The following is a 26,728-nucleotide window of genomic DNA, read 5'->3' on the forward strand; positions in this document are numbered from 1 at the left end:
AAACAAGAAAGTGAAAATTTGATCAAAATCGAACAAGGAATAACAAAGTCATGGCATTTTAAAGATTTGCATTATTTCGGTAAAACAGTTCTGTGCATGTCTTCATGAATATTCAGTGAGCAAATTGATGATGTCACATCCCCATCTGTTCTTTTGTATTTTATTGTATGGAATTGTTTTTCAAATGTCCTCCAAGAATTAAAACAACTGGATTGACAACTGATTTGATACACTAGATATTAATTACTGCATCTTATTCCATTATAAGAGAGACATATCATATGAAAATATGAAATAATTATGATTTCCTGTAACATAAGAAAAAAGGAAAGTGGGGGTATGACATCAGCAGCCCACCTAATGAATATTCATGACGATGTGCTTATGACTGTTTTCACAAAATATTACAAAACTTTAAAATTCAATAAAGTTCCTCATTATTACAGATTTTGATGAAATTTTCAGCATTTTTGCTCTACTCTATTTACATGTAGATATAATTATTCTCAGCGCAGAGTACCCCTTTAAACTTTTGGTTATTGTATTCTCAAGATCTAATATACATGTATTATTCTCTGCCAAATATACACATTGCAATTCATACCCCATATATTCAAATGAAAATATAAAGGAATCCTTTTCCCTCTCTTTGTCCAGATAAAACCATTCCACATTGGTGATGTTATGCATGAAAGTACCTGTAATTGTTTGTAATGTCATTGTTTCAGACAATTGTATTTTTTCACTACACAATTAAAACCCATGCACTCAACAACTCCAAAATTATTCTTTATTCCAAGTATTCAAGATCTTGTTGTTGCTAATAGGATATTACATGACCTTTGTATTGAATTAATGTTTTTTACATCATTCTTTAAAACCTTTTTTTTTGTAATATCACTGCTCTAAGAGATGAAGATTCAATTATTTCTAATTGAGAGTATATTTTTATTTATTTGTCATCAGCACTTGGTCCTATAACACAAAGGTTTGCGATGTATTTGAAATAAGACAATTCTGATTGGTTCCATGTGAGTTTTGAACAAATGTGGTTACAGAAGTGATTTTGATTGGCCATTAACATTTAGAAATGTTTTTGAAACCTTTGTGTTATTGCCCCTGGACTGCTGGTATTGTTTCTGTAATGTCAACCATTTTATTGCCATTTATGCTAAGTTTTGTGAAAACATATCAAATGTTCATGTACAAAATAAAATGCAGACAGAATTCAGTATTAAGGTCCATTCTTGTGGAATGGAAAAAAAAACATGTTCTTATATGTATGAAAATGAATGTATGTTGTCATTTCTTTTTAAAGAAGATATTAAAACAGGAGTGCTTTTGCTCTTGTTTATAGTAAGGTGAATGTTTCAATGAAATACAAATCTATTGAATTCCATGCTCAGGGCCAATATTATGTTACCATGGCAATGCCTGGTTCCCGTGGTGATATTTGAAGAAAAAAATTAAAAACTTGTACATTCGTAGAATTTGTGGTATGACAATACAAAGTAAAAAAAAAATAGGGCAGCAAGGGTCATTTGCTTGTTATCCTCTGATTTTATTTGTCTTGTGATTTGTATTGAAAATTACAATTTGTTTTAGAAAGGAACCAACCCCTTGGTGTCCTCAAAAGTGCATTGAAATATAAATTGTATTTCACCATACTGCACATTGACTCCAAACATGATTGTAATGTATTATGAGTAGATAGTCATATATATTGATGCTTGTACAGCAGATTAAACCCACCAAACTATAAACCTCGCCTACTTGCATCGAAAACATGCGAGGTTCCAAGCGAAAGAGAGCGAGAGTGAGGAAATGTCTCATATTTTTTTCTCCACATTTTGATGTCTAAAATATTAACACAGGGTACTTTGTTAGTTTAAAAATGATGCATCAAGCTATCTTGATTGTGTTACAATATGGGATGGTGAATTGTTTGGTATACTGACACTTTCATTTTCAAATTTGTAAAAAAGTTAGTGCCAGTAATTCATCTTCCATATGTGAACGCATGTAGGCAGCCATTTAATAGTCTGTAGTATGCTGTATGATGTATTAGAGCACCATAAGGATACCTCGACCTGTTCACATACAGTTGATGAGTTCTGTGAGTTTGACAAGTAGTTATATATGTCAAGAACTATTCAGTATTCCTTTTAGATTACTCTGTTTAACTGTAATGTATATAGGTGTTTTTTTATATAACACACACACTCTCTCCTTGGTTCGTCAATTTACGGGGCTGGCAAAGTAGAGAAGTTTAGTGCTTCTTTTCTGCACCTTTTCTCCAAATCTTTTATATGAGAAGTATTGTGAATTAATTACTTAACAAAAAAATTATGATCATGCTTGTAAAAATGGCTGTCTTTAATAATTATGATTTTCGAAAGGAGGGAAGGAGAGAAATGTAAAACTCGCTTCTCACACTTTGCATACTTGTATGTGTCTTTATGTCTTGGTGTTATAATGATGAATAAATTCAATGGTGAATTACATATCAAGACTAATTTTGAAGGTGTGTGAGCTATTATGTTAAAGATTGTCTCTTTAGAGGTACACTGTACATGTACTAGAAGATAGAAATGAGGAATGTAGTGATTAGAGAATGATTTTGACAGTGGTGGTAGTGATGGTGATGACGATTATGGTGGTGATGATGATGCTGATGATGGTAATGCTGATGGTGGTAGTGATGATGACGATGGTGGTGGTGATGATGACGACGATGGTGGTGGCGGAGGTTGTGATGATGATGAAGATGATGGTGTTAGTGATGATGATATGATGAAATTACTTCAGCTCTTTATGCTTTGGAGCAACCTCCTAGCATGGAGTAAACATTCTCAGCAAAAATAAATAAAAGCAATAAGAAAATATATTCTTTCATGGCATTACACACAATGTAATGGCCACATTTAATTGATTAAATGCATCAGTCACAGACACAATCACGCAACTGTACAAAAGTCACCGCAATTCATACATTTAGGCATTCTAATGTAAATAGTACCAAAAAAAATCGAAATATAAAAGGAAAATTTGCACATGTTCTGTGAACTCCATAGTACAGAGCAACATTTTTTTTCTTAAGTGACATAAATTACTAATTACATTTATATCTATATTTGTCATAATCAAATTATTGAACTCTTGTACAATGACTCAAATAGATGCAGTGACCAATAAAACACATTTTGTGGAGGAAATAAAAATGTTTACAAGATTTATATTATGTTTATCTGTAGACAAGTGCCAAAGAGATTTACAGATGTTTCTCCCTTTCAAAGACAAACCATGGGCTAGGAGCCAGAAAGAACCTTTCCATTTTCGAACTTGTTTCATCTAAAGCTGAACGTGGAAGCATTTCATATATTTGGGGGAAGTCTTAGCACAATTGAAAACCAGTGAAGTCTGCAATATAGACTATTTTTTTTATCCGATCCAGCAAATGTCTGCCCATGACCGAAGGGTGACCTTGAAAGGTCACGATGATCTAGGTTTCCTGGACAAATCTCTCTCTCCCCCTACGTGATTAACACCTTCAAATAAATAAACAATGCACAGAACATAACTCTGAAATGATTATCTAACATGACATTACAAACAAAAAGACATGCAGAAAACGGGAGGAAAAACGTCCTTGGTCATAAACCTAGACAACATGACTGTGCAGACTTTACCAAATTAATCACTATTCCTCTAGGTCTAATACTCCCTGTTAAGCGGTTCTAGGTCTCCAAGTGCCCACCGCACCAGTCCCTAAATTAAATTCAGCCCTCGGTGGATCATGTTCTTTTCAAAGACCCCTCCATGCAGCTGATTGCTCAGCCCCAACGAGCCAGCACTGAGCAGACACGCATGGTAGGGGCTAATTCTCGGCCTGTTTAATCTTCGCGAGTATCCAACTGGGCGGTTGCACTTTGATTCAATTTCCTGCATGTGCCAGGTCTAATGGGCCTCCACTGACAACAGGACAGTCACAACGCCTAATGTGCCAATTCATCGTCGGCTTGAGGCGGCTCAGCCTAATCGGGAGTAACAGAAAGAGGCACATGTCAAAACTGCCTTAATCGGGCCCGTCAAGTGCACTTCTTGCCAAACGCAAACCACATGGAGCTGTACAGTGATTAATGGAAGGAAGAAGCCTGAGCAAGGAGACACCGAACAACACCCACCTAGATTTTTCACTTAATCAGCACTTTTGAGGGCATTGCATGCGGTTCTAAGAACAAAGCAGGACAAAAGACATGTTCCTTCATCCTTTACGTCGTCTGACTTAACATACTGAATTAGATGACAGAAAAAAGATTGAATTCTGAGAATTGACGTGTCTCCCCAACATTTAGCATGATAACATCGGTAGATTAAGATCACTCTATTGAAAGGGCAAGTGATGCGAATCATAAACTAATCAAGTATTAAGAGCATATCTCCTTCGAACAGATTACCCGTTCCCAGAGCACAACAAGCGAAAAGAGCTCCCGAAAGACCCAAGTGGGCGAAGGGGGTGTGGATATTTTGCTGTGTCATCAGCACATTAAATTGTTTGGTTTAGAGCTCATACTGAGAAATGTGGACAAATAGCAATTTCATATCGCTCTTGGGTGCGCTTACCAATGCCATGACCAGTAACATGTTATGATTCAACATGAGTTTGGATGATTTACTTGCAAAGTGCATACCAAAGGAATGTATCCATCCCTTTAATGAATGCTGCTCATCTTTTATCACACACAAATTCCTTATAGCCCCTTATGGAGAGTAATTCTTGATGACATCACTGATTCTAAGAAACAATGCAATTATGAATATTAAATTTGCATACAGCACAAACATACACATTATTCCCTTCAATTGATCATTCTGTGTCTTTTATCAGAGCGACACAGAGGCCCCTATTCTCAAGAGGTTTCAATTAGTCCTAGTTTCAATTAGTTATCATAAATACGCTTATTTTTATAGCGCACAGTAAGATAAATCTAATTATAAATGCACATTTTGGGTAAAGGGCACTCAATTCATGCGTGATAAAACAAGAAATTTGTACGTAGTCCACAATTTTGTACCATGGTACAACTGAAACCTCTTTTTAGCATATGGGCTGGATACATGTAGTTCATATTCATGTGGGAGTAGGATCCCTTGCATCACTGCTTGGCGGAAGCAGTTCAGCATGAGTATGAATGCTAAACTAAACACATGAACAATCAGGCCCCTTCAATGAATGCTGTTGTTCCTTAATCAACAGACTTCTTATACCCCCATGGGAATTGAAGTCCCAGGTCCCGTAACACAAAGGTTAGCGATTAATCACTTAAATTTGAGAGAACGATTGTGATTGGCTCCCGGTCAGTCTACTGAGCAAAAATGCGCATGCAACGATGATCTTGATAGGCCATTTCAGTTATTAATCGCTCACATTCGCGTTACGGGGCCCTGGGCTCTGTAACCTTAAGCATAGCAAATAATTGTGGTGCTGATGACTACGATCGATTGCATTAATCATTGTGTACGATCAACTGTAAAAGTCAGTCACATGATCAATCGCTAAACTTTATTTTATTCATGTTACTGGCCCTCGATGATTTGGTTAATACTACCCTTATTCCATTTCAAAAAATCGACAGTCGAGAGCACATCTGGTCAGGATATATTTTGGTGATGTTTCACCAAAAGACGATGTAAACATATCAACTTCTTGGCGTTGGTGTGTTTCTCGATATTCTCGATAAGCAGGAAACCATATTTCAATCTTAACAGGAGGCCCACGTCTGCTGCCCGGCGATGAAGACCCCATAACTTTTGCAATCGCACTAGCTTCTCGGAGACTCTGTATCAAATTACATGCGTGTCATCTTAACCCTATTCCCTGAAGAATAAAGACCTGATGCAACTTCATGGGTTATGAAACAACACAAGTTGGTCAAACTTATACAGTTTTCTCAAGTTCATTTGGATTTTAACCTCAAAGAGGAATAATTTATGATACAAAAAAAATAAAGATAAAGATCTTTCATGATCTCCATGGTGACCTTATGAGAATGTGCATTAACATGGAAACTCAAACAAAAGAAGTGTACTAGTGCCAACATCTATACATTGCATATCTCTTCAAATTAACACATATATCGATCATACTTGCATTAAGTTTAATTCTTCTTTAAGTTTAAACAATCTAACCTTCTGGAAAGCATTTCGTGGAGCAGGTTGTTGGTAATTTTCACTGACCAACTTGCTTCCAGCTAATCAGATGCAAGGATTTCAGAAGCTTATAACATCGGTCAGTGACAGTAACTGACAAGAAGCTTCAGGAATCACCCCCCCCCCCCCTTCTCCACTGAATCAATCACCACAGTATCGGCATCCAAGGCCCACCCATCCTCTAAAAATTTCATTTGATCGTCAATGCAATCAGAAATTGGTTTGGCAATTGGTTAAAAAACCATGCAATTATGATTAGTGTGTTGGTCCAGGGACTGCAATTTTCTAAGTTCCATACATATCATGAGTATGCCTTTATTTATCTATTTGCTTTTTTTTTAACTGAGAGAGCAAAGATGAGATAAGAAACATTTATAGAATACTGGCCCGAGACAAGAAAAATAGATCAATATCAAAGTGAATAAATTCTTCAAACTCTTTGGGGCCTGTTGCACAAAACTTAGTGATTGATACAATTGATTGCAGTGATCAATGTAATGTAATGAACCCTCCTATCAAGCATAGAGCTTTGGGTTTTGGGTCCGAGGGCCCATTGCAGGAAGAGTTGCGATCAAACGCAACTCAAAAAATCAATCGCAACTTGACTTTCAACCAATTCTTCTCCTTCCTCCGTTGGCTTCGAAGATCAGCAATGAAAGGTGCGTATTAGGGACTTGCGCTACATTTGTTTTGAGTTGTGTTTAAATGAAATTCTTTCTGCAAAGGGCATGAGCTCTCTTGGAATGCAACCCTATTTTTTGTTCGTTGTAAACCTATTGCATTATTCAACATTGAAGAGTGGAATAATGAATGCTTATAAACTAGCATTTGACGGGCAAACATGTTGAAATATGAATGTAATCAGGTTCACAAATTGAATGCCAAGGTAAAATAGTGACCGACCATTACGCTCCATAACCGAGTGAAAAGTGCACATTCTAAATGGAAAATTAAGATCAAATCCTGAGAATGGATAGCGATTCTGTCAACACAATGTTATTTCAACTAAAAACAGCTTTAAATTCATTACAAAACTGCTTGAAAATATGTTTCTATCCATTTTCCTTACCTTAGCCGTCAGTTTGTTTGTAATGTGAACAGGGTCGTGTACATGACCCACTCCCTGAAGAGTACACATATTTCATCATATTAATTTATGCTTATGTTTATTACAAATAGCCCTATGCTCTTACATGAGGAAAATTAATCTTCTCAGACCATTCACATAAAAGTATATAGCCAAAAGCTCCATACTTATACATGAACACTGACATTCGTGCATTCCAGAAAATAATAACACCTTTTATACATCTGACTCCTTTTTTTCCCATTATCGTCTAAAACTGCTCAGGGCAGGATAATTAAATTTATCTGGAAGGTCCCACATACTTCTGGAATTGAATTGTCCACATATCAAGCACTGTTTATTTATGAAGAGAGCGAACAGCGATCACATTTACTAACGACGACAACAAAACTGAATAATCATCTAGGAAGTTAACATACGTTAGCGTGGCCGTCCTCTGCCTCTGCCCATGGGTTTGTACGGTCTATCGTCCGAGGGGGCCGATGATTTTGGGTTCTTGATGGTCTCGTCGACGGAGAGGATCAGGCAGGCAGCCTCGGAGGCGGCCGTAAGGGCGTTTATCTTGACTATAGACGGCTCCCACACGCAAGCCTCAAAGTTGTCCGCTACATCTTCGCTGTAGATGTCCACTCCGAACCACGTACCACCTGTAGGATTAGGAGGAAGAAATAAAGCACTGATTAATCTCTCAATTTTTGAATTTTTGGATTCAGACAAAAACACGATTTCATGAAATATGCAACATAACATACTACACTAGAACATCCTCTGTTACTGTAAGCAGAGAGTAATTTGGCTTATCAAATATCACTTGCATTTTTGTTCATATAAGAAAATCTCTCTACTATGTTCTGTACAATTCTGTGTAAAAATCTGTATCATAAATGAGTTTTTGAATAGCAGTCCCAAAAAAAGTTGATACGATGTAAAATATTTCTTGGTAAAACTCAGGGGGGGGGGGAGGGAGATGAGGTGAGGTGAGATTTAGGTGTAAATTTAATTTTTCAATTAAAATATGAATTAGTTCTTTCGAGCAACAGTGAAGGAGATATATCACCATATTCTTAAAAGCCGAGTCCACCCCAGCACGTTCATTACTTTTAATTAATAGAGAAAATCCAGTTCATTTGCTTTTGATATAACTGAAGTCTAAAGCCTGATTTTCAACAAACAACATCCACATTGTATGCAGTGCACTTTCGGCTCTGAATCCTCACAAATTGCTTGTTGGAGTCTCTTTTTGTTGACTTAACAAAATAAGCTAAACTAAATAACTTTTACCTTGTGCGTGCTTCTGTCTGAGCTTGTTGAGTACATTGGTGGCATCAAAGCCAGCGTTATCACAAAGCTGTCTGGGTATGATTTCCAATGCCTTAGCGTATGCACCTATGAGAATCTGCTGCTTGCCAGCGATGGTTCGGGAATGATCCCTCAAGAACTTACTAAGCTCCATCTCAATGGCACCTCCACCTACAGAAGAAAATTGATCAATGTGTTTTACTACTACTACTAATAATATGCAACATTTACATAGCACTTCAATACGATGTTTCTAAGTGCTGCATACTATTACTGATGGGACTATCCAGTTTGAAAAATATGAAATAAATAAATGATTTCAAGATGGAAAGAAACAAAAGCCAAAAAAAACAGATGAACATTGCATTATTACAGTAAAACCTGTATGAAGACCATCCAAGGGAGACAAATAGTCCTGATATCAGGACTAGGTGGTCTTAACTTCTAAAGGTTTCCATGGCGAAGAAGAATAGTGTAGTAGGTTCCACGGTACACCATGTATCTTTCTTGGGCACACTTGTCGAAACTTCAAGTTTGGGTGGTCCTTTCTAGGACCAACATTTGAAGAAAGATACATGGTGCACCGTGAAACCTACTACACTAGGTGGTCTGAATGGACAAGATTCTTGTAATACAGTTGTATGTGTTGCAAAGGAAGTCTAATTAGAAGTCTTGTTTAAAAAAAAAATTATATTTTTGTTTTGTACTCTATATCATTATTACGTTAGGATAAATTTACAGCGTTTTACCATGTATTTCAATGTTTTAGTAGAACAATACTTGTTATTGAAAGGGCTACCCTGTATAAAGAGGACTGTATATATAATAATTTTTTTTTTTTAAATAGAAAATCTAAATGTTATTCAACATGTTTTTCCATTAGCAAACATGAAAAGAATTTCATGATAAACATTTTGTAATGAAAATCGCCTTATAAGGTAAAGCTATAATTGCAGTTTAAAGGTAGACTGTGCCTGGGGTCGAGGTCAAACAATGCCTATCTATAACAGGACAGCAATTTCGCTGAGGATAAACCAATAAAATAATCGTCCATTTTCAAGATCTGGGCCCCATTTCATAAAGGCTTGTTGTAATAACAAATGCACAATATCTCTAACAAATTTACCATCAGCAAATCAGATTAAAGGATTTCAGTAGCTTTTAACTGTTATTGTAAATTTGTTACTGAAGCATGTTTTATGAAACGGATCCCTGACCCCCATTTTTCTCAATTCTTACTTCCCTAAAAGAATTGATCCAGTCATGAGTGCATAAAAACTTATGATATGAACTAGAAATCAGAGAAACTATTTAGGAAAGCTCCCATTAGTAAGGTGTTGGATGAGAGACACTATTTCAGAAAGCTCCAATTAGTAAGGTGTTGGATGAGAGACTATTTCAGAAAGCTCCCATTAGTAAGGTGTTGGATGAGAGACACTATTTCAGAAAGCTCCCATTAGTAAGGTGTTGGATGAGAGAATCTATTTTAGAAAGCTCCCATTAGTAAGGTGTTGGATGAGAGACACTATTTCAGAAAGCTCCCATTAGTAAGTTGTTGGATGAGAGACACTATTTCAGAAAGCTCCCATTAGTAAGGTGTTGGATGAGAGAAACTATTTTAGAAAGCTCCAATTAGTAAGGTGTTGGATGAGAGAAACTATTTCAGAAAGCTCCAATTAGTAAGGTGTTGGATGAGAGACACTATTTCAGAAAGCTCCAATTAGTAAGGTGTTGGATGAGAGAAACTATTTCAGAAAGGTCCAATTAGTAAAGTGTGTTGGATGAGAGAAACTATTTAGGAAAGCTCCCATTAGTAAGGTGTTGGATCTATGTTTTGCAAGGAATTGCCCGTGCTGATCAAGACAGTTACGTATTAGTGATTTCCAGTTCCATCACAATCCTTGGGTCAGCGATCGATAATCTACTCCTCTCATTTGAGCTGAAAATAGGATACCTCTGAAGAGTGAATCCCAATTGACAATCGCCTCACTGACAACTACAGAATCATTCTTGATAATTCTCACATCAATCATGATACATTGGCCTGACTTTGAATAGTAATTCAGAGATAGCAACCTCCTTACCTGCAACCACAGAATCATTCTTGATAGCTCTCCTAACGATCATGATAGCATCGTGAAGAGAACGCTCCGTCTCTTCAATAAACTGCTCAGCACCACCGCGGAGGATGAGAGTACATGTCTTGGCCTTGGGACAACCTGTGAAGAAGTTATACCTGCAGAAAAGAGAGAGAATTCAAGGAGATTGCATTCAGAGTTATTCATAATAATGGTGGTGATGATGACGACGATGTTGATGATGACTATGTCAATGGCGATGATAACTGCAAGGGTGATGGTGATGGAGGCAATGATGTGATAAGGATGATAATGGTGGTGGTGATGTAGATGATGTAAAAGTTTGTGATGGTGATGATGAAAAGTGATTTGAACACTTTACAATGGCAGAATTGATCACATTTTAATAACAGCATGTCCTTAAACATTAAATGTCAGTCTCCAAAACTATGACCTTTGACATTTAGCCATTAAATGGGTCAAAGGTCAACTCTCAAGAGACTGTTTGACCAATATCTGGTCCAAGATAGCAGAGACTAGAACAGTCTACTGCAAGCCTTGGTAGAAGATTGATCTGTTTCATATCCCACATTAGAAACACCAAGAGAGATACAGGTATTAATCTCCTCAGCTGACTTTAATGTGGCCAGTAGTTTCACAAATTTGAACATCATACATATATCAAAGAAAATTCTATTTATCATACTTTACAAACTTTAAATGAAAGTCTTACCTTTCTCCTCCAACCTGATTCTCTTCAAACTGCTCGCACGTTCCTAGGACATCATCGGTCAGGCTTTGTACGGATGTTTGGATGGCGCCACCACATGCCTGCATGGTACGCTTGAGATCTTGATCGACCACACGACCAGCACAGAACATATCCCTGAATTAAAAAGTGAACGTTTAAAGAATGTCTCTGTTACCGACTGCAAAGTCATTTTTTTCTAATGGACAAAATCATGAACTCTTAATCTGAATAAAAAATCTTACCAACACCCAAATCCTTCATGTCTTCAGTAAAAAAAATTTACAGAAGGAGCATGCTTAGATGGAGAAGTTTTCTGGTCACAAAAAGAGAATTGCATCTTTAATCTGAAATTTTTCCACACATTTCAATCTAACATTCTAATGAATGAACAGGGATATCAATTGCACATTCTCTAGATTTAATGTGGATTTGATTAAGAGTATAATGCTGTTGTCAGTCTCCAAAACTATGACCTTTGACATTCAGCCATTAGAAGGGTCAAAGGTCAACTCTCAAGAGACTGTTTGACCAATATCTGGTCCAAGATAGCACAGACTAGAACAGTCTACTGCAAGCCTTGGTAGAATACTGATCTGTTCAATATCCCACATTAGAAACGCCAAGAGAGATACAAGTATTAATCTCCTCAGCTGACTTTAATGTGGCAAATCCATATCTGGGACAGATTATGTGAAATAGTATCAAATATATACAGACTTATTACATGCAGAAAAAAACGGACAAGGAGAATCAACAACGTAAAAGAAGACACAAATGTTCTTTATAACGCCTCACTCTTTCAAACACGATTAAAAAGCTGGTCGTTACTAAAGCTATTTCAACAGTACACCCTGAACCCTGAGCTTCAAGCTACTTTCCTTTTACATCACACAAGATCCTCAATCATCTAGCTTTCAGTAATGAGCATATCTGAATGAATCTCTTCTAACAAAATGTGTATTTAAAAAAAATCAAGCAAAACAAGTCCTTCCAATAACAGTTCCTTGTACACATATCCTTATTCTACGCCCTCGGAGGTTCAGGAATTTAAAAGAAATCACCTGTTTTGCCACTGTTCACAGTAGCTGAATTTTGAGGGCAGCAGAGCAATTAAGGTGGGTATCCAAACCAACTGCCATCATTACCTTGGATTAATGCATGGTCTGCTGCAAAAAACATTGTATTGAACACAAAATCAATACAGGGTGCCTCTTCTTACCTATCAGCAAAGAACTGTGTAGCTACGTCACCGATGGGAAGCTTGGATAGGACTACCTTAGCTCCACTCTTGTGAATCTTCTCTAGTTTGTCATACAAGATTGACCATTCAGCATCAACAATCGCTTGGTAATCCTGAAGAAAATAATAAAGTGCAGTGGTGATAGTAGAAAGATCTTAAATTCATAACTTAAATTTCAAAATACAATCAAATATCATGTCATACTGAATAAAGCAGAAAAAGATAATAAGTTTTCTGCTGTTTTCACGTGTCATTTCAGAATAATTGTGTGAAATGTACAAGAGGGTTGTAAAAGGAATGTTAGCGATTAATCGTACACTTTATTTTCATAATTGATTGTACATTGTAGTCAATGCAATCAATCGTTTATGATTATTGCTAGGCTATGGGTTATGTGCCCCAGAAGAGCTCTTGGCCCACATTCACAAAGGTGGTATTGAATCTGTGGTGTGAAACTCTTACTTGAAAACGTATATTAAGAAAGGGTCCAATAATGCGAAAAAGACAAATGTTACTATCAAAGGTTACAGCATTAATGAGCCCACTGCTTTTGTTTGTTAATTTACATAATAAGTGTGCTCATTAGTAGAGAAACCTTAGTAACAAGCGTATATGTTAAGTTCCCCGTGGCAAAAGCGCACATTTACTATTGGACCCTTTCTCAATATACAATATGATTGTTTTCTTTCTTTCTTTCATTCTTTCTTTCTCATTCCACCTATTTAGAGCACTAATGGGGTGTTCCAAGAAACTTGCGATCCTTTGCAATCGGTTGCTAATCTGCTTCTTGCAACAAGAAGTGTAATCTGATTTGCTGCATTTTAAATTTATCTACTAATTGTAAATATGCAATAGAATATTTGCAGTTGATTGTACATATTTTCTTGCAAACCCCTTAAGATACTCGAATTTAATTTGCACTACATAAAAATTGAGTATTACATTTACGAACTGTAATAAGCATAACCGAGGATGAAATAAGCGTAATCAATGATTGCAAACCATGGATTTGAAACCACCTTTGTTAATCCTGACCTTTGCGTTCAAATGCTTGAGCGCCTAGGCAGGCAGCTAAAGCCGGGGTAATAATAATAGCAGGGCCTGCTGGGAGAACAGTTTTTGGAACTGAAGTAGCTACCCTTGGTAAATATGCCTTTTTTATTATTATTATTAAACACTTACCTCGACACTCTCTACCCTGATTTCAGCATTCTCTTTCTCTGATTTCAGCTCTAGCTCGACATTTAGAAGAGCAATCTTGGGGGTGGCATACTTCTTAGGTTGCATCTCAAACCCTGCATAGGAGAATGTCTTCTTGAATGCTACACCTGCCACCAGTATTGAATCCTGACAAGGGGAGAGAGATGGAGAGAATTAGAAGATGGTGAGAAACTGGCAGTTTTTCTTTTTAAACAGGATTGAATATCAACATTTACAAATACTTCACCTTCCAATACTACCGGTATTCATGTACTCATTTTCATTAAACAGTGAAACCAGTATATAAAGACCATCTTACTGAGATAAGATCAGTCTACATGACCAGGGCTCCGTAACACAAGGTTTGCGATGGATTGCAAATATGTAAGGCCCGCACTGACTGGTCCCCGGTCAGTATTTTAAGCCAAATGCGCGTGTAACATTGATATTGATTGGTCAGTTTATTTAGCGATTGATCGCTATCCTTTAAACTTTGACTTTCTACACCAAAGCTCAAAATCATATCAGGCGTTGTTTGGAAAATACAACAAAAGTAGGGAAATTGTGCCGAACCTCTTGAATCAAAGGGGATGAAGTGAAAATGGACATGTAACAGGTAAAGGAATGAAGAACATGAATAAGAATGATAAGAAAACCATATCCCCAAGGGGGACAACAAGAAAATGACATTATGTTTGAAAATGATTAAATGTCAGTCTCTAAAACTATGACCTCTGACATTCAGCCACAAAGGGTCAAAGGTCAACTCTCAAGAGACTGTTTGACCAATATCTGGTCCAAGATAGCAGAGACTAGAACAGTCTACAGCAAGCCTTGGTAGAACACTGATCTGTTTAATATCCCACATTAGAAACACCAAGAGAGATACAGGTATCAATCTCCTCAGCTGACTTTAATGTGGCCGACATCTAGATTGCAACTGTCGAATATATAAATTTGCTGCAACGTGTGACCTATTTAAAGCTAAGTAAACTTTTAGTTCTGGTTTAGAAATCAAATTTTAATAGGATATAGTTGGAAGAACACCTGAAGCATTTATCATACACTGTACGCCAGAATGTGTATTTATAACAGAGTATAATTCGAATTCAGGTCCGCTTAAAAATGTAAAACTGAATATTTAGAAATCAGTAGTTTGCATGAAACAATTAGTATCCTTGAAAATCAGTAATACTTGGCAGCTCTGATTACTCTGTAATTTCACATTTTCCTGAAAAATTGTTTGGCAGATGTCATTTATCTATAGTTTTTATAATTTTCTGTGTAAGATTTGTTAAATTCTGTGAACATTCTATTTTCTGTTGTCACCAGTACCAGGGATATCTTTAAGATGTTGTCCATACAAAATACAATGAAATTACAACGAATGTCCCAGATTCGTACCTCTAGAGCACCTCCTTGGACCTTCTTGATACCAATCATGTCCATGGGTAGAAGGTCATCAAGACAGCTGACTGCTTCCACAACCATGTTAGCAAAGAAATCCTTCTGGCTGGCTACGAGTTTGGAACTAAGGGTGGTAGCAGCGCACTTCCTGAGGAGGCTCCTGTGCTCTCTGTTATCGTGAGAAATCAAATGGAATGGAAATTTGAAAAAAAGTTTGGGGTAGATATCGGAAGAGCTACATATAAGATACAAGCCCATCGGTGGATGATGCAGGAACCAGGTGATACAAAATTACAATGTCTATGAAGACTACAGAATTTTTTCATGGGTAACCAAGTTTCAAATCAAGTTGGGACATTCTGAGAAGCATGAACCAATCACTGACAACTTTTAAAACAATGACTTTTCATTGTAGGCCACATGTTCAGAATATTATGATTATGTTGATCATAAAACTCATTCAACTTTGGATGATAAGAAGACACCTACTACTCGATGGCCATACATGTAACTGTAAAACACAAAGGCCTATTTTCTGAAGTCAGGTTTAATTCAAACTCTGGTCTAAAGTTGTTAATTATGGACAGCTAATGGGATAAATCTCTAACAAGTAGAGTTTTGAAGAATCAGCTCATTTCACTCTCAAATTATTCTCAACTATCTAATGCCATTGAAGAACTAAGAAAGAGAACCGCAAAGATAACAAGTATATAATGAAAACAACATTTTGTCATGTTTTGCTTCCCATAATTTTAGCAGAGTTAGACTACAGTCTAAGTTAAACCAGGGCTCTGTAACGCAAAGGTTTGCAATCAATTGCTAAATAGCAACGACCAATCAAGATTGTCGTTGCACGCGCACTCCGTTTAAAATACTGACAGGGAACCAATTGGTGCGGTTCTTTCATACTTGCAATTCATCGAAACCTTTACGTTACAGAGCCCAGACGGCCCAAATACTTGGAGAACTTACTCGACATCTTCCTTGGGCACTCTGACAGCTATCTCCTTGATCTTGTCAACGGCTAGCTGAGTGGCCTTCCTGTAGGCCCTGATGATCACCTGGGGGTGGACCTTGTCTTCTACAAAGGTCTTCACCTGCTTGAGGAATTCAGCTGCTAGAAGGGTCACTGTTGTCGTGCCATCACCAACCTATGTGTAAGGGACATAGGAATACATTATATAGAATACGAAGGGGATGATATGGTTTTTTTGATATATAGAATAGTAATGGTTCCAAACAAGAAGTACTTGAGCAAGGCATTTATCTGTGGGTGAGAGTTTGATGCTTGTCTGGTTTGATAGTAAGTTCTGCCATTGCAAGCATTTGAATTTCTTTGGAAGTGTCTAGAACCAGTTGCAATGGGGATGCATGGTTACATCACACTTATCTTCCAAGTTGTCTATTGAAAAGCTTTTCAAATATCTCATCCATTCCACACTATCTACAACTGTTTTACATTTTTCAACAGTGCTTGATTATTAGCTACTTAGTTGCCTTAATAAAACTGGAAAACACAACAATTCAAGTGTTGATCCAGCTTCCTAAAACTCCTTAACAATTTGTTGTGGAACTATTTGCAGCTGTTGTGGTGGTATCAACAATATTTACAAGGATTTTGACCAAATAATTGCAAACAATCAAACAACCAATTACAAAAGGGATTTACAAGAGACATTTTCTTATTGAAGTGAACCCAATTGCATGAGGTTAAAAAAAATCATACAAAATGAAACATTATTAATCTTTATTTTTAACTATTATATTTTTTCTCTCTCTTTGGCAAATGAAAAAGGCAATTTTGTTCAGAAACAATTCACCAACAGTCTAGGGCATAATTGCCATTGAACAGTTGGGAATCAAGCTACTCTTTTTAACTACAGAAAATCCTGTCATTTGATTGGCTGAGAGTAAGTTGTCATCGAATTCTAGCAGTTGTTCTTGATTACAAGTTTCATGTAACAGGGCCCAGATCACGTAAACTACAAACCTCTGCATCCTGTGACTTTGAGATCTCTACTAACGTCTTGGCAGCCGGATGAACAATGTCAAGAAGCTTTACTATGGTGGCTCCATCATTTGATATCGTAACCCGACCTGCACACACACACACAAATGTAAAATAATAATAATAATCATCAATATGATTGCCTATGTATTTTGCTATATTATGCGACATGAAATAGTTATGTTAAAATTGACAAAAACTAGTGGAAACTAATTAATTTTAACCAAGTTATTTTTCAAGGACACACATACAGGCTGATAATATCTTGTTTAACAGTTAAATAACTCCTGCTGCAGTACTGAACAGATTTCATATTTTGTATTAAATCAAACGTCTACATGCAAATATGCTAATTAGTAATAATCATTAAAATTTTAAAAACATCTATTCTGTCTTCCATCTGTGGAGGAGAGCCGCCACCTTTGCACGTTAAGAACTCACTGCACTATTCGTATAAGAGTAGGGGGAAACCCTGGTGTAGTGGTCCACCTGCACTCCCCCAATTAGATTTATCGGGAAGAGAGACCTGCGCCCTGCGGGTCAGTGATTCAATTCGCTTTTTGCCTCCCAGGCACTGGTGTCGCCAAACAAATAATAATAGTAATGATTGTGTACAGGTTGGGAGAATGCATCAGACTGCCTAACCTAGCAGCAACACCAGAACTTAAGGCGACCGCACACCTTACGATTGGTCTGCGATCCGATTTCAGAATAAAATGTAGTAGAATTTGATGCTAACTTTGAGACTTGGAATATCTTACTGTGTAATGTTTTAAATCATCGCACGAATACCTATGTTCAAATCTGTGACTCTGATATCATCCTTCTTAGAATAAAAGCGAATTGAATATCTAGTCGTAATGACGTCATAGCAGTCGCACGATTGGCTACGATTTGAAACTAATTTGGCCTTTACTCCGAAATAAAGGCTTGCTATCTTTCAAAATGGTTATGTTAGCATTTTTTCAATTAATTTAAACCTCAAATAAAATGATATGTTCCATTCACATTTTCAGAAACTGAGCAAAATGCGATTTGTTCCAAAATCGGATCGGGAACAGTCGTAAGGTGTGCGGTGGCCATTAGTTTTATACAAAGACGGTGCTAGTCACATTACTGATAGATCAACACTCCATGATGTCAGTCCAAGCACCAACCTCATTTCTAGTCTGGTGCCTTCACAAAAATTTAACTACAGCAACAGTCAACATCAAATGCCCAAACTGTTTTTCTTGTTTTTTTCAGACTACCTTCCAACAAAGATTAGCAATACATCGCTAATATGAAAGAACAATTCTGATTGGTTCCTAGTCAGTCTACTGAGCAATATGTGCATGCAACGGCGGTCTTGATAGGCCATTTCATTTAGCGCTTAATCGCTAACCTTTGTGTTATGGGCCCAGAAGATGGATTGTATCTAGAATATGCCAACTTACCACTTCCTTCTACGATGAGCTTGTCCATTCCCCTGGGGCCGAGGGTTGTACGGACAGCATCAGATACCACTTGGCAAGCATTGATGTTGCTAACCACCTGAGATCTTCCCTGAGAAGCCTCGGTCCCTTCCTTCAACACGATTATCTGTGGTTGCTGTAATCAGAGATATGTTTTAATTTATTTCTAAATTGTAAATATTGATTTTAAATTGATAAATTGATTGGTAAATGAGATCCGAAGTTAGTTTTCAGCTCAAGTATACCAGTGTTAAAGGGATTGCTGTTTGCATGGTATTTGAGACAGTTCCTTAGCTTGAGCATAAACAATGTCTCATAGCTCAATGCACATGGCCAGGAGGAGCGCAAACCTAGCAGCACCTCGAAATCAAAATTTTGCAATTAGCATCGCCACTTTAGAGAGGCAAGTACTATACCCACCTAGTAATATGTATAAACTTTTATCTTTGTTAACTTAAATTGTAAGGCATTGCATGCCAGTACTGTGGTAAAATTCACCACTTTTCCTCTTTCTTTCTGACTGGAATCTTAAAATGACCGATGGGGCAAATGAGGCCCCCCGGATTAAAACATAATTAACACTATAGTTACATCTGTAAAACAGTAAAATGCAGTGTAGACATCTCTACACTTACTTGTGGCCATGCATCTTGAACTCTCCCCATTTGTATTAAATCGCACAAATCGCACAAATCTAATGATAGCCACCTGTCGGTGTAAAAATGGTCATAACTTTGAAAGTATTCACCCTATTAATACATAAGTATACTTTTTCTAAAAGGAAATTTCACGAGGATTCCAAATATGGCATTAAAAACGAGGTAGAAAGAACGTTTCATGAGTGAAAATGTTCAAATTGGTAGGACCCTCAATACCCTTTAATTCAGGCATCCACATTTTTTAAGTTGCCCATACCATTAATTAGTTATCAGATTTGTATTGCTCATGAAATTCCCATTCATAACTTAAGGGGCTTCAATAATTTCATCAAAGTAATTTGAATTTGATATGCAAAATTGTTAATTTCAAATATAAATAAAAAACTGACTTTTTAAAAGTTTTTACCTTCAATTTCTAAGAAATCATAATTATTGTATGATGTGTATAGTGGTGTATTATTATACCTGTATTTAGCTGTAAAATGAGACCAAAATCAAAAGATCTAGCCCCTTGAAAACCAAAGATACGCATGTTATTATTAATACTACATGTAGCATTATTTCCAGAGCACACAACAGCTTAGTTAGGATTTAACTTAGAAGCAGGGTTGCCGAAAAATAAGCTAAAAATGAAGAAATCTGTGGTTTTGTTCTGAGTTCGCGAACTTTCTCACCAGTTTAGGATCTTATCATCAAATTACCAAAAACTGAGAAACTCTACCACATTGAATTTGCACAAAAATCAATTTGACGGGACAGACATGGGGTTCGAGCATAGTGTGGGAGCGAATGGCAACTTCGGGGTTGAATATCGAATGCGGTGCGGCGCAATTTAGCGGCTCTCATGCACATTGACTTTTGAACGCACGATGCTCTATGTCGAACGGAGGGCATAAAACTTGGCGATGCATTTCAAGATTTTAAGAAATACTGAGATAGAACGAGAAAGCAGTGCAATTAAATACGGACAAATATATTCAACAAACATTGTTGCAAATTTCATTTTGTGAAAAACATTTTAGAACAAAAAAAATATTACAAGAAAGCTTAACATGTTGAATTCTGGGCAGCTTACTCTACTGCCCTGGTGGGGAAATTTGACACATGAGGACCGTCTGCACCATCCCGAGTTTTCAAATTAGCGCGCTATTTCTGATCTGGCAAATTATCCCAATCTGAACAATCTCGAGATTATTTGCAATGGAGACGCAATTATCGCGCTACTTCGTAGGATTAATCTCGAGATTGCAATCCCAAGTCAACTTGGGATTATTTGCAAAGTAGCGTGCTATTTTACAAATTATCGCCTAATTCGTAGGTGCAGACGCACTCTGGATTATTTATTCACGGCATCAGACCATAATCAGTAGAGGCGCACGGCCAATATTGGAGACTGTCTCCAATGTGGGAGATTATCTCCAATATCAGAGACTTTTGTAAAGAATTTGGGTATCCAATTTCAGAGACAGTCTCCAGTTTTGGAGATCAATTTCCTTTGTTTACATTTGCTGCAAAAGGATTACCTTGGCGGCAAATAAAAATGTGATAAACAGATTCCTCATGAAAAATTACCCCTTTTCACCGTCTACTTTAAAAATTCACCGTCTACTTTTGTTTTGATAAGGATTTTTGTTGTCAATCACACACAAAACAAATGGGCTTCTGACCTCAGTGAGACAAAATTTTGGGTGGAAAAAAATCATGTTTTTGTTGGTGTTGTTTCTTTTGTCCTTTTGCAAAGCAAGTCTCCAATGTAGGAGATTGTCTCCCCTGGCTATTGGAGAGAGTCTCCCATATTGGCCGTGCGCCTCTACTGATAATGCATCGATGCCTCGCTTGAGCAGGAATCGCTCTTCTTGCGATGGTGGAGACGGGGTTTCTTGAATCTCGAGATTAATCGCGTAGAGGGCCGATCGGGCTAAAATCTCGAGATTATTAAAGCAAACTCGGAATGGTGCAACACCGCCTATAGTGGCAGGGCAAGAAACATTTCAGGTCACCATCCATCGAGGACAGTTAGAATTTTTCCTGGCCACTAATGCAGTTTCGCACCGGCCGACTTCAAACAAATTTCCCCCACTAGAAATTGTTTGCAAATATTAGTATTACAGCAAGTCTCCGTCACAATCCAGGTCAATTAACAATATGCCCACCGCTTTCCCAAAATCGTGATCGAGAACGGCTGTACTCATGGTACTCCTGTAGATCTAGCTATGTCAGCTTCGATCTTGAGACTTGACATTCGTTCAAATTCTCAGTCAGACATAGACCAAAAGCTTCAGTCTCTGTATTTTGGTTGTTCCGCTGAACTACGTTGGCTCCACTCACCATACATAGACTGAAGGGGATGGGGCCCCGTACCTACAGCCAACGTATAGTGAACTAGCGTTTTATAGATCGCGATTTAAAACTTTTTTTTAAGCAAAATTGAAAGTTTCATGGTTTCCATTATCAGGGAAATATAAATAAATTAAGTAATTGCATACCTTGGGCCGGAGTTATTGAAAAAAATCCTCTGGATGATTGAGAAATCTGTCATCTAAGACATTTTCACCTGACCTGACGGTTTTTCTTGCAAGTTGCCATCTTGAATGAAGTCATTATCGTATTAACTTAATGTCTCGAATCGATATATCGCGATTATAACTAGTACTAGTACTAGTATAACTAGTATCGTTTATCTTCGGTTTCGTTCGCATATGGAGCAGATCGTATAATATCGAAAGCAATATCGATATCACATTCGTGATTGTTGACGTTCGTTTGTAAATATTTTATAGTTTGGCTGCCATTTTGACCATTTTTATCGTGTTCAACCCAATTAAACATCGGTAAAGTATATTTTTCATGCCTTTTTCATCTATATCGTTTAAAGTATTTAAAGGACAAGTCCACCCCAACAAAAACTTGATTTGAATAAAAAGAGAAAAATTCAACGAGCATAACACTGAAAATTTCATCAAAATCGGGTGTAAAATAAGAAAGTTGTGACATTTTAAAGTTTCGCTTCATTTCACAAAACAGTTATATGCACATCTCGGTCGGTATGCAAATGAGGGAACTGATGACATCATTCACTCACTATTTATTTTGTATTTTATTATATGAAATATGAAATATTTTGATTTTCTCGTCATTGTCATGTGAAATGAAGTTTCATTCCTCCCGGAACACGTGGAATTCCATTATTTTAACAGTTTGTGCTTCAGGCAAGGAGGTCCTAATCATCAAATTCGTAAAAATTGAAATATTGTATAATTTAAACAATAAAAAACAAAAGAAATAGTGAGTGAGTGACATCATCGACTCTCTCATTTGGATGTAACTGGCTCGTTCATATAACTATTTTGTCAAAAATAAGCGAAACTTTGAAATGTCATAACTTTCTTATTTTACATCCGATTTTGATGAAATTTTCAGCATTGTGCTTTTCTGATTTTTCTCTATTGATTCAAATCAACATTTTTCTGAGGTGGACTTGACCTTTAAATGTTAAAATATAAAGTTTTAAAAGTTTGTTGTTTATACATCCTTAGATTGTAAATTCGATGTGTAAAATTAAATCAAACTTTGGACTGTGAATTGACAAAAGGGAGGGAATGAGAACACATGCGAGCCCACACGTACACCCTACCGTCGGTAAATGGGGATTACAGTAAAATGTCAGAAATTGTTGAATAAATCCCCAGAAACGACGGTTATTCCTGTCTAAGTCAGACATCGCTTCGCTCAGCTTCGCCAGAAAAATGTTTCATACGGACTGAAGTTAGCAATCAAAATCATGGCTCATGCAAACAAACATGACATAGATTAGGCATTTATTTAGGGCCTTTTAGTTTTACTTTTAGGGGTTTGTGTGCTGCCGCAGCCAAATCTTTTGTTGCCAACTTCAGTCCGTATCAAAATTACGGCAAAGAAAGCCAAGCGAAGTGAGAGAATGCCAGTGCCAGTGACGTATGCAAACGATTTTTGGTCTCTGAACTTAAGTTCTGGAGAGTGCTGGGGAAATTTGTTCAAATTAAGAAGTCGGCTGGTGCGAAACTGCATCACCTTTCAGCGTGTTTTTCCTGTTGATGAAGCCTAAACTAATAAAGGTCTTAAAAATCTGCCTAACACAGATAGACTGGGACAAGAAAGACCTAAGATGCTAGCTCCCCTGGCCCCTAGCCCTAATGTTAAGTTGTCTAGATCTATAAACTTAGGCCCAACTTAAATGTAAGCGGCAGGAACGACCCCGCCAACTTGCATGAAAAACAGCACAAAAGTGAACATGACGGACTGAACCAAACGCCCATACAAAAAGTCAATACACACGTGAAACTAGGCCCAAAATACACATACTTCGCATTATCTAAATCGATTATGACAGAAGGTAACAGTTAAAATAATTATATAGAATATAACATTAGAAAAAAATGGTGCGAATTTTCATCGATTTCATCGATGGCACAGGATTTCAAATTGCTTACCATCATCTTGCTCGGCAATAATTAGAACTTTCGAGATGGAGTCGACGACGGTGTATGTTGCTATTGACGATATCTGATCATAAGCTGGCGCCCTATATTGATATTGATTCCAAACTGGTGTTGTTTCAATACTTCTCTGGTTTGGACATAACAAATTCCGGGCTGGTGTTAAATCAACACCGGAGTTTTTGCATTGTGCAAGTTATTTATTTATTTGTTTTTTGGAGGGGGGTCGAAACGGCTCGTAAGAAAATGGGGGTCCCGAGATTTTCTTATAAATGTTGCAAAAGAGGGTCCCTGGAGCTAAAAAGGGTCTCTCGCGCCCCCTCCATATACCCTCTCCCTTCACTGTAACAACTGTGGTGTTAAAACTGACACCAGTTGGTGTTAATAGAGGACCACACCCTGAGGTGTTAAAATTACACCATAGAGATTGAACAAAACACCAAAGAGTGTAAATATAGCAACCAAAGGTGTTGTAATAACACCTATAGGTGTTAAACTAACACTGTCAATTTAACACCGGTGTAAAATAACTGGTGTGGTCCTCTATGTACACCGGTTAACACCACAGTTTTTGCTGTGTTGTAGCGAAACAGCTAAAATAATGACGCATCCCATCCCACCACACGTCCACACCCCACCCTGCCCGCCATTTTGTATTAATTTGCACAAGGAGAGCTATACTTTTTCTCATTCTTTTCCCTGCAATTATTAGTGAAATATAGGCTTAAATTATACCTCATTCTTTCAAAAACTCATCTCCCATTTTTTATAATACATTTTTGTTGTACCGCTTATGACACCTTAAACGATCATGCATATACTTATTTATATTTTTCATAAATATATATTTTTAGTTCACATACATGTTTCAACAAATAAAAAAAAATATTTTTTAAGTATATACATAATGTAGTTTGTATTTGAATTAGAAAAGTGTTATTTATGTTATTCATTATGATGGGGAATGTTTGCTTATTGTTGTGCAATGGTTTATACTTCTTTAATTTTGTTACTGAGATGTTAGTGAAATAAAATAAAAGCAACGCGTGTATATTGTGTTTTGTCAGCATGGTGAAATCGTTGGTTGAGAAGCACTTATACCTCAGTCACATTTCCCCTACGGCCGCCGTCTTTGGTATGCCATAAAAAATGTTAATGAAACTGCTCCTTACACCTCAGTCACATTTCCCCTACGGCCGCCGTACGGTGAGTCGAAAACAGCCGTTTTATTTTAATCAAACCCCCGTATGTATCTGGTACAAAACAAATGTTAAAACGGTCGTTTTCGACTCACCGTACGGCGGCCGTAGGGGAAATGTGACTGAGGTGTAAGGAGCGGTTTCATCAACATTTTTTTATGGCATACCAAAGAATTCTGACAAGTTTCATATGGTCCCATGGTCCTGCTTCATAAAGACCTGTTAGTGACAAAATGCACAGTTTCTATAAAAAAGTTTATTATCAGCCAATCAAAACAAAATATTTCCCCAGCCACGCATGCAGAGCATGTTTAAAATGTGATTGCAAATTTTGTTATCATAACAAGATTTATTTGACGGGCTCCCAGGAAACGCCCCATTTACATTTTATCTACCAATGGCTCCAGAAAGAGCGAGCGAGAGAGGGAAAATATAACAATGGTTTGAGAACTAATCAAGGATGGGAGAATATCATCAAATGCATGAAACTTTTTTTACAAGGACTTTGGATTACCAATTAACACTGGTGTACATATTTCACGACCAAGAACAAAAAAGAGTACAAATAACTTTAGATTCTTTACCTACAAGAAATATATATTATTTATTATGTTCGGAGTTATCGGAAGAACCAGGCATTGTATCTTTTTGGTCTAATCTTTCTCATTACCAATTTCCTTTAATTGGAACCATGTATTTTATTTTAAGTTGCATTTAATTGTTGATAACAGAATTAGACAATTTAGTTTTATTTTTTTAACATGATTTTACCCTCAAGAGACAATTTATTTAAGTGGCATGTAGTAGAAAACAACACATGTAACATTTGTGGAGAAGTTGATACCACTTTTCATTTCATATAGAAAGGTTGGTATTTTATATTTTCAAGATTACTATTTCTATAGAAGAAAAAACATTAATTATAGGTTATGATCTGCAAAATTCCAGCAATGTTATATGTGTAATCTATTTTGTGTTATTGCTCAATTTGTTATTTGTCGAAATCATCTAAAAGCATATTCAAAAGAAAAAGATATGATGCGAATTCTTTATGGATTGAATTCAAGCTTACCATGATGAAAGTTTATGTAAACAAAAAAGTAAGTTCGGGATTTTGAAAAAATGTGATATTCAAAAAATTATTGCATTATTGAATTGAATTGATTTTTTTAATTGTTTGTATATATATATATATATGTTCATGTTATTATGAATAAATACCTCGATTAAGAGGATAAAAAAAAGAACAAAAAAGAGAAAAGGGAAGAAAGGGAAACAAAGAAGGTTGAAATATGGTTTTATTTTCTGAATATTGTGTCAAAATCTGTCACAAAATTTTGATTTTTGTATTAAAAACGTTTAAATTTGACGGTCTCAATTTAAAAATATCAATTTTATGCGTTAGGGCCTCTGTCATATCTACCCCTCAAATGTATTTGCTTATTACGCCGATGCCAATTACTTGTAGTTTCCCTCGTCATTCTCCATCCACGTAATGCAATTAAAGATAATCAAGGCGACAATCGTCTTGGCAGTACGCAGAAATTTTTCCGGGGGCGGGGGAGCAAGACGCATAAAAAATTAAGAAACTCGAAAGCGACTGAGCTCGTCACTTGGGGGCACTTTTGCATTACTTTTAAAGTGAAATTTAATTATTTTGT

General features: G+C 36.8%; 1 protein-coding gene across 1 annotated transcript; it reads right to left on the bottom strand.

Annotated features, from left to right (window-relative positions):
• Positions 1-2,887: 2,887 nt before the first annotated feature.
• Positions 2,888-23,951, bottom strand: LOC129272547 (T-complex protein 1 subunit eta-like). Its single transcript, XM_054909676.2, has 11 exons — positions 23,863-23,951; positions 18,717-18,870; positions 17,263-17,369; positions 16,245-16,423; positions 15,270-15,441; positions 13,848-14,012; positions 12,645-12,778; positions 11,408-11,560; positions 10,681-10,832; positions 8,579-8,767; positions 2,888-7,944 (listed from the first exon to the last, which is right to left on the bottom strand). Exons 1-11 carry the CDS (start codon positions 23,866-23,868, stop codon positions 7,718-7,720), a joined length of 1,638 nt encoding a protein of 545 aa, XP_054765651.1. The 5' UTR covers positions 23,869-23,951; the 3' UTR covers positions 2,888-7,717.
• Between the last annotated feature and the right edge of the window lie 2,777 nt (positions 23,952-26,728).

The sequence above is a fragment of the Lytechinus pictus genome, chromosome 12 (genome assembly GCF_037042905.1).
Source record: "Lytechinus pictus isolate F3 Inbred chromosome 12, Lp3.0, whole genome shotgun sequence".
Taxonomy (NCBI): Eukaryota; Metazoa; Echinodermata; class Echinoidea; order Temnopleuroida; family Toxopneustidae; genus Lytechinus; species Lytechinus pictus.

What these genes read in the sequence shown, in the direction of transcription:
- LOC129272547 (XM_054909676.2), bottom strand. An exon ending in GTGCCCAAGGAAGATGTCGA is followed by an intron (nt 15,442 to 16,244) that starts GTAAGTTCTCCA and finishes TCACGATAACAG; the next exon opens with AGAGCACAGGAGCCTCCTCA. An exon ending in TCAGGGTAGAGAGTGTCGAG is followed by an intron (nt 12,779 to 13,847) that starts GTAAGTGTTTAA and finishes TATTTTCTTCAG; the next exon opens with GATTACCAAGCGATTGTTGA.